Here is an 11,644-nt window from a genome sequence, read left to right on the forward strand (position 1 = left end):
CTCTTGCCAGCATCTTGGCCATCAACCACTGCCACCACGAATGCAAACCCATAATTAGTCGAGCGGAGAGGTCGCTACTTCCTCCGGGCTTACACTCGACCCCCGTGGTACCATCCTAAGTCATTGGTGGGACTATCGTGTGGATGTACGGCCACGACACTACCGGCCGTACTTAAGGTACAAAGTACCCGAGAACTTATCCCGACGGTCCCATCCTTGGCATCAGGATCGTGGGTGCGCTACTATCCAAGGCCACGTAGAGAGAGTGTAACCGTACTTAAACGCCTTAAACTCCCGGCAACCTTCCCTGCGGTGTACATAGAGGACTCACGTAAGCAGGGCCGCTTGTCCCGACGGTCCTCCCTGGCTGCGGGAACGTGGGTTTGCCAGCCCCCATAGACTTACATAAGCAAGTCCTCCCTACAGGAGGGATACTCGGCCAAGGCCGATACAACGTCGATAAAAACGATCATCGACGAATCGACGTACCACCAACTCCTCGCCGAATTTCCGCGTTATTAACGCCGAATTAACACACCCGGACCTTTCATCTACAGCAAACCTCGACGCCTCGCCGAACACCCACACCGTACCTGACAAGTACTTCACCGCACATTGAAGATTTCACGCAACATCTCCATGGTAAGCGAATCTTCTCTAAAATCGATCTTGTCCGCGCTTATCACCAGATACCAATCGCATCCGAGGACGTCGATAAAGCGGCGATCGCGACCCCGTGCAATTGTTCGAAGCCGTAAACGTTCGGACTTCGAAATGCAGCACAAACGTGTCAACGATTCGTCGACGAAATCACGCGTGGTCTAGATTTCGTATACACGTATATCGACGATTTCTTGATAACCTCGGAAGACGAGCAGCAACATCGCCAACATCTGCGTACGTTGTTCGAACGGTTAAACGATTACGGCGTGGTAATTAACCCTGTGAAATGTGAATTCGGCGCAAGCGAAATCACATTTTTAGGATACACGGTGTAAACGCCGACGGAATAAAGCCGCTAGCCAAGCGCGTGGAAACTATTGTAAACGTTTCGAAGCCCGCGATCGCTAAGCAACTACGAAGGTACCTCAGTATGATTAACTTCTACCGACGCTTCATACCGGGGGCAGCGAACATTTTCCAACCACTTAACGCTAAAAGGTGTAAAAAAGGGTAATGCTTACGGGTTTTTCCATTCCCACCTCTGAAGAAAACTTTTTCTATCAAGGATCCCGGCAGATATGAAAAGGGAAACGCGGAAAAGCTCAAAGTTCGTTCAGTTTAATCAGTCAGTTCAGTTCGATCAGTATCGACATCGCGTGAACTCGACGTACGTCACGTTACGTAGTCCGACCTAAAACGACGCGCTCTATCTAAATAAACACTGTTGAAGTTAAACACCAAGTGCTTCAAAACGCCCTACACGTCCTCCACCTCAGCAGTTTAAGACAGTAGAAAAATTAAAATCAAAATACTGTTGAAGAAAAATTACAAATCAATATCGAAACGTTTCGTTGAAATTCTACAACTAAATGATGAAATTATAAAATTGCAAAAGTAAAATTCATAGTTAGATATTTATTCATAATAGCGTTACACCGCGATTTCTCAACGGAGTTAGAATCGGAATTAAGAAGTAATTTTTTATGTGCAATAATAAAACATTTTTTGAAATTTTAACGAAAATGTGAATCCTTCAGAAGTTCTGAAGATCATGACGGTGTTTATTGACTAAAAGAACCGACAAGTTCATCATTGTCTACTTTTAACACGTCGACTGTGTAACGTCAATTCACATCAGAGACCAGGTCACACACCGCGGGCAGGATGGCGCCCAAATGTCTGCGTATCCTTGGCGCGTACCCTCAAAAGTCCTAAGTACCCATCGGGGGTCTTGGAATTTTCATAGTTAAGGTCCTTCGGACCAAGCGAGTATCTCTTGTCTTAAGTTTCCTTTTACATTTATTGTTTACTGCGGGTTAACACGGGAAGTTGGTTTTCCTCACGTCTGGTATGTTCCGTTAGCAACCTTCTCACGAGGGCGGCTAAAACCCTTCCTCGTCCACCAACCGTCTTATTATCCAATCGGAGACGGTGTCTACTGCCCTCACTTCCTTAACCAAAATTATCATCAACAAATCCGATAGTCCCCTGTCCTTAGACACACCCACCCCTAGCTTTCCTCAGACACAGTATCGTCAGTAAAACTCACTTATTCTGTATCCTTAGAATAGTCAACATATCTTTACCGGTCTCTACCCTTATAACAGTCGCGTACTTATCAGTGTAACTAAGTCTTACATAACGTGGTTGGAGTGAATTGTACTTTATGTTAATTCAGTATGTATTACATTGTGATTGCTGAATTCATAATAAAGTTTAATTAAAACAAAATTAATAGTTGTGTTACGACTCAGCTATTTTTATTTTATCACCCAACCCTCAAATTTACGTGACAACTGTCACGACACCCGTATTCGGGTATCAGCAAAGTTTCTGGTCAGGCCGCGTAAACCATATTCGGGTGTCGCTTATTTGACTACTTGCGAAGGATCGTCGTAGGTATTTGAAAAGATATTCCATAATAATAAAACTGTTGAATTGTTATAAAGTAAAAATACGAAAATCTTTTATTAAAAAAATTATTTATAATGCAAAACTTTAAAGCATTCTATACATAGCTGAGGTTGGTCGGGACAATTTGGACAATAAGTTGTTGTTTTCTTCAAATTCTTTTGTGCCTTTGTTCCGTCCATTCAATGTCTTTTATTTGCATGTGGCGGCACTCAACAGGAAATACCACCACTCGACACTAACTAGGACCGGACGACGGTAGCGCAGTGATTAGCGCGTCGGTCCAATAAAAAGGGAACACTGTAGAAAATTTCAGCTAAGGGAAAAAGCAAACGAAGGGGAGCTCATACCACACAAAAACTGCGTAAAATACCTAGGCATAAACATAGACGAAAAATTAAACTATAAGCAGCACATCGAAATCCAACTCTCCAAGCCAGCAAAGCATTCTGGAGAACAAAAACATTATTCTACTCCAAACATCTCAACAGCCAAGTAAAAATCCTGTGCTACCAAGCACTAATCAGGCCGATCATAACCTACGGCTGCCCAATCTGGTACAACATATCAGCCTCCCAAATGGAAAGAATTCGCAGATTCGAAAGAAAATGCATCAGAGCTTGCTTGAGTACTTACAGATCCGAACACAGCGGATTCAAAAAATATGTCAAAAACAAAATAATCTACGACCTAGCCAACATTCACCGCATAGACTGTCACATCTTAAAATTAATAAGAAATCACTTCGCGCAAGCGGCAAAGATACAAGAAAATAGCTTAATCTTCAGTTGCTTATTCCCAAATGGCGCATATTACAAAAACACTTTGGCAACAGGCTACATCCCTCCAGAAGCTTTCCTATACCTAGACGAAAAAACTACCTCCAAGACCAAAATAACATTCCAATAATTTATCACATAAAAAGAAAAATAGGGACCAAAACTATACTCTACGAAGAAAACTTAAACGGACAAACCGCAGACACTAGGTGGAGATACAACGTGGCCCTCCCTCTGAAAGACATTAAAGACAAACACAGAAAAAACACAAAGAAATATTGGTAGATTCCAAATCCATAATAAAACAAGAGAACAAACCATTAAACCGACAGAACTCAACTCTGACACCGTATAACACAGGTGTAAACTGTAAATATTTGTAAATATTGTAAATAAACCTATTTGACATCCCCCTCCCCCGCCCCCTCCCTATCATCCCGCCTCTCCCCAAAGTTATACAGCACCCAAAAAGTAGACTACCGAAGCGTTCTGTTTTGCGATCAAGTTTTCAGGACATAAAAATCAACCAAAAACAAAATTACATAAAAGCTCCGCTCCCCAGCGGCTTAAATCCAAAGAATAGATTTAAAACACAAAAAATGTAAAACGCCGACACATAACATAGTATGGCTACGTCGTACCGTCGCGTATCGGTACTTTTGCCTAACACATCTTATCGAAATTCATAATTTATTGTGAATACCCAATATGTATTAAAAATTGTATCTTGGTTTAAATAAACGTTATTAAAAAAAAAAGCAGTGGTTAGCGCCTTAGGTTACGAACGTTCGTGACCTGGGTTCGAATCCCGGCGCCCGTAGTCCGATTTTTCTTCTATGGCACATAAATGAGAAGAAAGCAGCAGTAGCTTATAGCGACGTCTACATCTTCAGCCAGCAGCTACAAGTATCACGGACAACAACTATACCTCATGCATAACCTAGTTTGCATGCGCGTCTAATGCTTCTTCCGGAATCATTTTTCCGAACGGCGATATTATGTTGACTCCGTCGAAGACAAGGATTTTTTGTATTTTCAGACAACCCTAATAATTTTGCAACTAATAATTGTCTAAATATTCTAATATTTATATTTTTTCTTGTTGCAATTTTGTAAACCGTCGAAGCGTTTACAAGAGAAATTCCCATAAGGAATTGAATGCCAAGTTTTCTGTACCATTTGATTCCCTTCCTAATTGTGGTGGCATAAGAAACCACTTGGTCGGAATAATCTATACCACACTTTCCTTCATTGTATTCAACAACAGCTAGTGATTTTAATGTTGCGAACAAATGAAACGAAAGATCTATCTTGAGACCATCACTTGAGCGGCTCGCATTACTAAAATATCGGTGGGAGCACCTAGCAGAGAACGCTTAGTACTGCTGTACGCGTGGCCTGACGGAGATTTCGTTGAAAACACGCGTGGCAGTCAATGTGTTAAAGGAAGTTATTTCACTTACACTAGTTGTGAGAAATTGTAGCGGCGCTCGACAGTAAACTTTCCAACGGTTTTTGTCTCGTTGCTCGCTACACAAAGAGCCTATTCTGCGGACATGATTGCCAGATGTCGATACATCCTCACAGAATATTTTCAGCTAGCCTAAGGACCCGCTATAAATTTTAGGATTTATTTAGCTAAAATTTTCCACACGAACAAATAGTCTTTGTCTTAACAGTCCCTAAATCTACCACTTACTACGAGAAGATACGGGAAATTCGCTTTTCTCATGTACGATGCTTCCCGCTAGCAACTTTCTCTAAAGGGCGGTTAGCATCCTTCTCCAACCACGAACACAGAAATCAACTAATTAACAGCAACGTCCATTTCCCTCACTTTCCTCAACGAACCCGATGATCTCGTATCCTTAGACACACCCCATCATAGTTTTCCTCTGCAGGATCATCGTGACGGAAAGTCAGTCGTTAGACGCCCGTTCGAGTCGATAGTTGGTAGTTAACAGTAATAATTGATCCGAGTTTCTCGACATCTTAAGCAATTGTCACGTAAAATAAAAAAAAAGGAAATCTCAAATGTAAAGAAAAATAAAATATAAAAAAAATAAAAAGAGAATTTATTTTTGAACACTTGGTTTACACTAATTACGATTTGGTTCTGAACTCCAGCCGTGACTTTCCAAGACTGAAGCTCTTACAATTTGACTTTCGATCGGATCTGTTTCTTTTTTCTTTGTCACCCCTCAATATCCCCACTATCCGCGACCGTTGCCACGCACGCCTTCTAGAACATTCGGCGGAAGGACCGTTGGGATATCGATGGCTCATTAGGCACTTTGGCGATATACATTGTCGCCGAGTGCCGCCACATCTTTATCTCCATCATCAGTCCATCAGATTTGAAGTGTGCCGGTCGTGACACATACGTCGTAAAGACATGAACCAATACAAGTTTCCACTTCCATTCTTTTGTTTTACTAGAATGAGGGAAATACCCTAAACCATGTCTAAACTAAACGCACCATGTGCCGTCCCGAAACTCAGTTTTCGTGGATTCATTATCAGACTATTCTTACACATCCTTTAATATCACTAATGTATCTAATTCTGGCTTATCATAATGCATTAATTTACTATTTGTTTCATAGAAACTTTATTTTAAGATGAACCATATTCAAAAATGTAAAAAGAGAGATTTGAAGATAGGATATACTTACATGTTGATGACGCCCTGTAATAGATGAGTTAGAAAACGATGAATAATTAGGAGTTTCGTATTTGTAAAAATACAAATATCTGATACAATGTGTTGCACCGACCCAACTTGCTGTGACACATATTGTGACGCACACTCCAAAATATATCTGAAATCATAATATACCAACATCTTGAAAAGTAATCAATAGATATATTTTTCAAATTCTACGAGCTATAAAAATCCATGTTCAATTTATGTATAAAATTAATCAAAACGATTTTTTTGTCATTTTTGTAAGTTTTATACTTCCGTAACATGTAGGAAAACGAACAAAAAAGAATGAACGTGCTTATCAGTCAGGATAAAAGAAATAAATAAGCAGTGAACATGTTTCCAGAAAGTAACAAAGGAATTGTACTCTAACAATATATAAAGCGCTATAAAATTAATATTATTATAATATTATGATAATAATATTATATAATATAATATTAACATGATTATTGATTATGGAAGAATAAGCTAAAGCTAAAATTTTAAAATAAACTTCTCCTATATGAAGATTCATACTAAAGTTTTCTGACCGTATAGTAACAGTGACTTTAACCACTGTAAGAAAATGGTATAAACAAATGAAATGATAGAATATTGTTATTTTTAAACTGAAAGGAGCAGCATAAAAGATTTGTTCATTTTTAAAAAGTAAGATTGCTTCAATCATATACATACATCCAACATTTCCTGCTTTCTTCTGTTATTACAGACAAACAAATAAATATTAGAAATCAATAGACCTTTTTTGCAGATTCGGCGCAACAAGATGCGTAACAAGTGGATAAGGAGTTGGGCCTTTGTTGATAAGTAACTGGTGGTACTGTCACATGAGGCTGAACTTGAGTTTGATTTGTATTGTGCCCTTGATTATCTGCACTTCCTCCAGAACCAACTCCGCTTCTAGTTGTTTCCAAAGAACGACAACTCGGTACAGAATCACCACAGCCACCACTAACGCTACATCCTTGTTGCTGTTCACAGCCTACACATTTATATAAAATAATTATAATTGAAACAAAATTCTTTCCAAGGACGCTTACAATTCAAATAACAAACATCATGTAAACCAGTCTTATTATAGTTACACTGAATTTATAATTTGATATTATAAGTATGTGTAACGCAAGATATAAATTCTTTAAAATTTACATTATACTACTTATAATATTTATTATATTGTGACTGAGTAAAACATTTTTTTTTTAATTTTAAATGACAATCGTTGTTGGTTTTCACGAAATTTTGTGTTCACGAAATTAGATAGTTCTTCCAAAAATATTTCATGTAAGGGACATACGCAAATGATTTTGTTACGAACATCATAACGTTATTCTACACTTTTGCAGCAGCGAAGATCTGCAAAAACAATAGATACAAAATTGACCTTGATCTTCAATTCAAGGTCAAATATTTTTTTTATTACTTCTTACTCTTTTCATTATGAGGGTCAAAAATTTCAGAGGAACCATGGATCGCAACTTAACTGCTGTCTTGAAAGGAAATGTTAAAGTGCCATTAGTTTTCAGACTCATTTTATTTGTAATATGCTTATATTTTGCAGTTATATATAGGGAAAATAGGATCTACTGTAGCATATAGATATCCGAGATTCTCCATTACATATCCCATATCTTCCTTCCTTCCTTTCTTTCTCGCTGTTTCAGCAGCCTAAACTCACATTTTTTCGCCCTGGTCAAATTTTTCCCCAAGATTATGCATTGACTTTAGACTATGAAAATCAATCCGATGTTTTAATTGTTCAACGTATATAATCCATCTACCAGAACTATTATATAAGCAATTTTTTACGGCTCTCCAAAGGAAAAGGTCCACTGGTATCAAAATTGGTAAACGAGAAGGCCACAAGAGAGGAACAAATCGCGAGATTGCAAAAGCGAGATACTTCATTAGTCTGGACATGGCTAGCGGATTTCACCAAATCCCTATTCATCCTAATTCTAGGAAGTATACAGCATTGGTTACCCTCGATGGATAATTCGGATAATAAGTTGTTATTTTCTTCAAATTCTTTTGTGCCTTTATTCGGTTCATTCGACGTCCTTTATTTGCATAACATAGTTTGCATGCGCGTCTAATGTTTCTTGCGGAATAATTTTTCCGAACGGCGATATTATGCTGACTCCGTCGAAAACAAGGATGTTTGCATTTTTAGACAACCCTAACGATTTTGCAACTAATACTTGTCTAAGTATTCTAATATTTATGTTCTTCCTTGCTGCAATTTTGTAAACCATCAAAGCGTTTACAACGGAAATCCCCAGAAGGAGTTGCACGCCAAGTTTTTGGTACCATTTGATCCCTTTTCTAATTGTGGTGGCATAAGAGACCATTTGGTCGAAATAGTCTATACCACACTTTCCTTCCTTATATTCAGCAGCAGCTGGTGGTTTTAGTGTTGCGAACAAACGAAACGAGAGATCATTCTTGAGATTCCTTTGAAAACACGCGTGGCAGCCAACGTGCCACTCGTACGTTGTTGTTTATTTGGATGATACTCTAATTATTCCCAACCCCATAGATCAAGCTCTAGAAAGATCGTACACCGTATTAAATACCCTCGTAAATGCCGGACTTTCTTCTAATTTTCTAAATGCTCTTTCCTAAACATATCGGTACTCTGTTTGGAACATGTAACTCATAACGGAGAAGTTCGCCCCAACCCGGGTAAAATACAAACCTTGAGTTCTTTACCTGAACCAACGACCGTCACACGGCATAGACACTTCATAGGTTTAGTTTCTTACTTCCGGAATTCGTCTCTAAATTTTCACAGGTAATGAAACCTCTATGCACACTTACTTCCGTATTATGGGTACGCTAAAAAATGTGTTCACAATAATAAAAACGACCGGGCGGTCTTAGCAAGGCGCGATTGGGGAAATACAACTGGCTTTAAATTGCACCACCAACCCCGTGACTCACAAGTCGAGCTCACTGGAACTGTTAATCTGTAAAACAGCAAGACCCTACGGCTTGTCCCTACCCGACAATATCGAAGAAAGAGAAGTAGGCATCTCCGATGTAAGACAGCAGGCAATAAAGAATATAGAGACTTAGCGCTAAGTATGATAAAGATGGATTCGACAAAACTAAAACTAAAGTAGTTAGGTTTAATCTTGGTGATTTTGTATTACATAAGAATGAGGAAAGAAATCAAACTAAGTTAGATCCAAAATTTAAGGGTCCATTTGTAATAGTAGAGATTTTGGAAGGAGATAGGTATATCTTGAAAACATTCGACGGCAAACGTTCATACAAATATAGTCATGATAGATTGCGAAAAATGCCAGATGGTTGTATTCCTGCTGAGTTAGACGTCGGTAGTGATGGCAATAACAGTGACCATGACGATACGAGTACCCCGATCTTCGAAGGTCAATAGCACGATGGCGGAGTGAGTTCGCACGCGTTTCCCAGGGCAATCGATGTGATAAGGCTCATTGGGACATGTGATGCTTCCAAGAGCGACAGATGTGACAAGACTCATTGGGACATGCGATGCTTCCAAGAGCGACAGGTGTGATAAGGCTCATTGGGACATGTGATGCTTCCAAGAGCGACAGGTGTGACAAGGCTCATTGGGACATGTGATACTTCCAAGAGCGACAGGTGTGACAAGGCTCATTGGGACATGTGATACTTCCAAGAGCGACGATACTCTATGCTCTAGTGCGATCTAGAAAGTCTGGGTGCGAAATCGAGAATGGTCAATCATGCCTTTACGATCTGACTGATAACTCACAGGACACAACTGGCACCTTGAATACTAATTACAACGTTACCAATTTTTGTTCTCTTTTATTTCTTCCATTGTCAAACCTCCGAACGAAATTTTGTTGTCGTACTAGACCCTTGACTTATTTGGAACATTTAATTGAATGGTAAATAATATCAGTTACATCAAGTCTAATGTTGGAAAAACTCAATATTCTTGTAATATCGGAATATATTAAAGGTGTAATTTTGTCCGATTAATTATAATTTATTAATAATGGATTGAAAATACAGATATTAGTTAGACAGAAAAACGATGTTTGATTAACAGGAAAACTAAATGCAACGCTCGTATTTACATCAAATAACTTGACAACTATTTGGTAACTCTCCCTCTCTCTCACTAGTAACTCTAACACTCGACAACACTCGCAACTCAATTCTAACTACTCCATGCTTCGACGTCTCGATCAACTCTGACCCTCGCCAATGCATTCCTGCTCGGTCGTGCTCGCTCTTGCTCTCGTCCTCTCACTCACACACACTTTTCGGCTCACATACTCTGGCCTCTCGATTGCCACTCCTTGAAATATGAAACCGTACTTCTGTTTTGACGCTGCTTATCTTTTCTCGCGTCACTGTTACTAGGCGCTCTTGGATGTAAACAAACCACAAAAAGACGACGTACACGGTGTTTTCTAATTTCAGCCGATCTCCAATCAAAGCTATTCTACGACATTACATTCTAGTTACACACGAGGACGTGTGATAGTCAGGATGGCCGTGTCGGAGATGAAAGGACATCGGAGCCTCCCCTTTGGAACTTCGGGAAAATCCCTTAACACCGTAATCTAGATCATATCATAGGCGTAATTAAACAATTGTCGTCATTCGATCCGATTGTATTTGTTCGAGATTTGAGATAATGAGCTTGGGCTCGAGGCGACAACCAGTCACCGAACGTAGCCGCGGTCACGAGATGAACGCTTTGTCTAACTCCTTAAAAGAAATATTTGTGATGGCACGCAACAGTAAACATTCCAACGGTTTCTGTCCCGTGGCTCGCCACACGCAGACCCTATTCTTCGAGTAAGATGATTGCCAGATGTCGATGCGTCTTCGCAGTACATGTTCAGCTAGCCCGAGGGCCGTTATAAATCTTAAGATTTAGTTGGCTAAAGTCCTTCGGACAGACAAACAATCTTTGTCCCATCTACGGGAAGATAGGAGAGACCTATTTTTCAACGAACGGCGTCTCCCACTAGCAACTTTCCCTCGAGGGCGGCTAGCATCTTTTTCTGACCACCGATATGGAGATTGACCAATTAGCAGCAATGCCAAATTCCCTCACCTTCTAAACGAAGGCTATCCTCGACGAATCCAAGGATCTCGTGTCCTTAGACACACCCCATCATAGTTTTCCTCTGCAGCACCATCGCGACGGAAAGTCATTCTCTCGTGAGGTCGTATTAGCGAGTTACTTAGCGTCTGCACGCTCGGTGGATATTCCACGTTTTAACAAAGAGTCCGACTTAGATTTTGTGAGCATGTTCATCCATCATCCCGTTGACCGCGGATTCGTTATTAAACCTAGGATCATTGTCATTAGTTTCTCGAGTATCTAATTACCACGGTTACTTGTCCAATCCTATAATAATTGTATTTGCACTAGTCAATGTCTTCTCTATTGCATAGCGACACTGTGTAATCCAAACGAAGATTCGTTTTACGCCCCTAACTCTAAATTCCAACCTTCTCCGACATATATATATATACATTTTATATATATATTTATTTATATACATATATGTATACACAAAATAATATATGTACATATATATTTGTA

The 11,644-nt window shown here is 39.6% G+C and overlaps 1 protein-coding gene across 8 annotated transcripts in view; it reads right to left on the reverse strand.

Moving 5' to 3' along the window:
• LOC138178157 (solute carrier family 35 member F3) overlaps positions 1–11,644 on the reverse strand; it is a 77,435-nt gene that overhangs the window by 55,695 nt on the left and 10,096 nt on the right. For all 8 annotated transcript variants that reach the window (XM_069109690.1, XM_069109685.1, XM_069109686.1 and 5 more), the window contains exons 3-4: positions 6,804–7,045; positions 6,029–6,175 (exon numbers count right to left, since the gene is read on the reverse strand). In XM_069109690.1, the coding sequence (XP_068965791.1) occupies positions 6,029–6,175; positions 6,804–7,045 (389 nt within the window). The remainder of the gene's footprint in view (positions 1–6,028; positions 6,176–6,803; positions 7,046–11,644) is intronic.

Source organism: Bombus flavifrons, chromosome 3 (assembly GCF_040668555.2).
Source record: "Bombus flavifrons isolate JBK064 chromosome 3, iyBomFlav1_principal, whole genome shotgun sequence".
Classification (NCBI taxonomy): Eukaryota; Metazoa; Arthropoda; class Insecta; order Hymenoptera; family Apidae; genus Bombus; species Bombus flavifrons.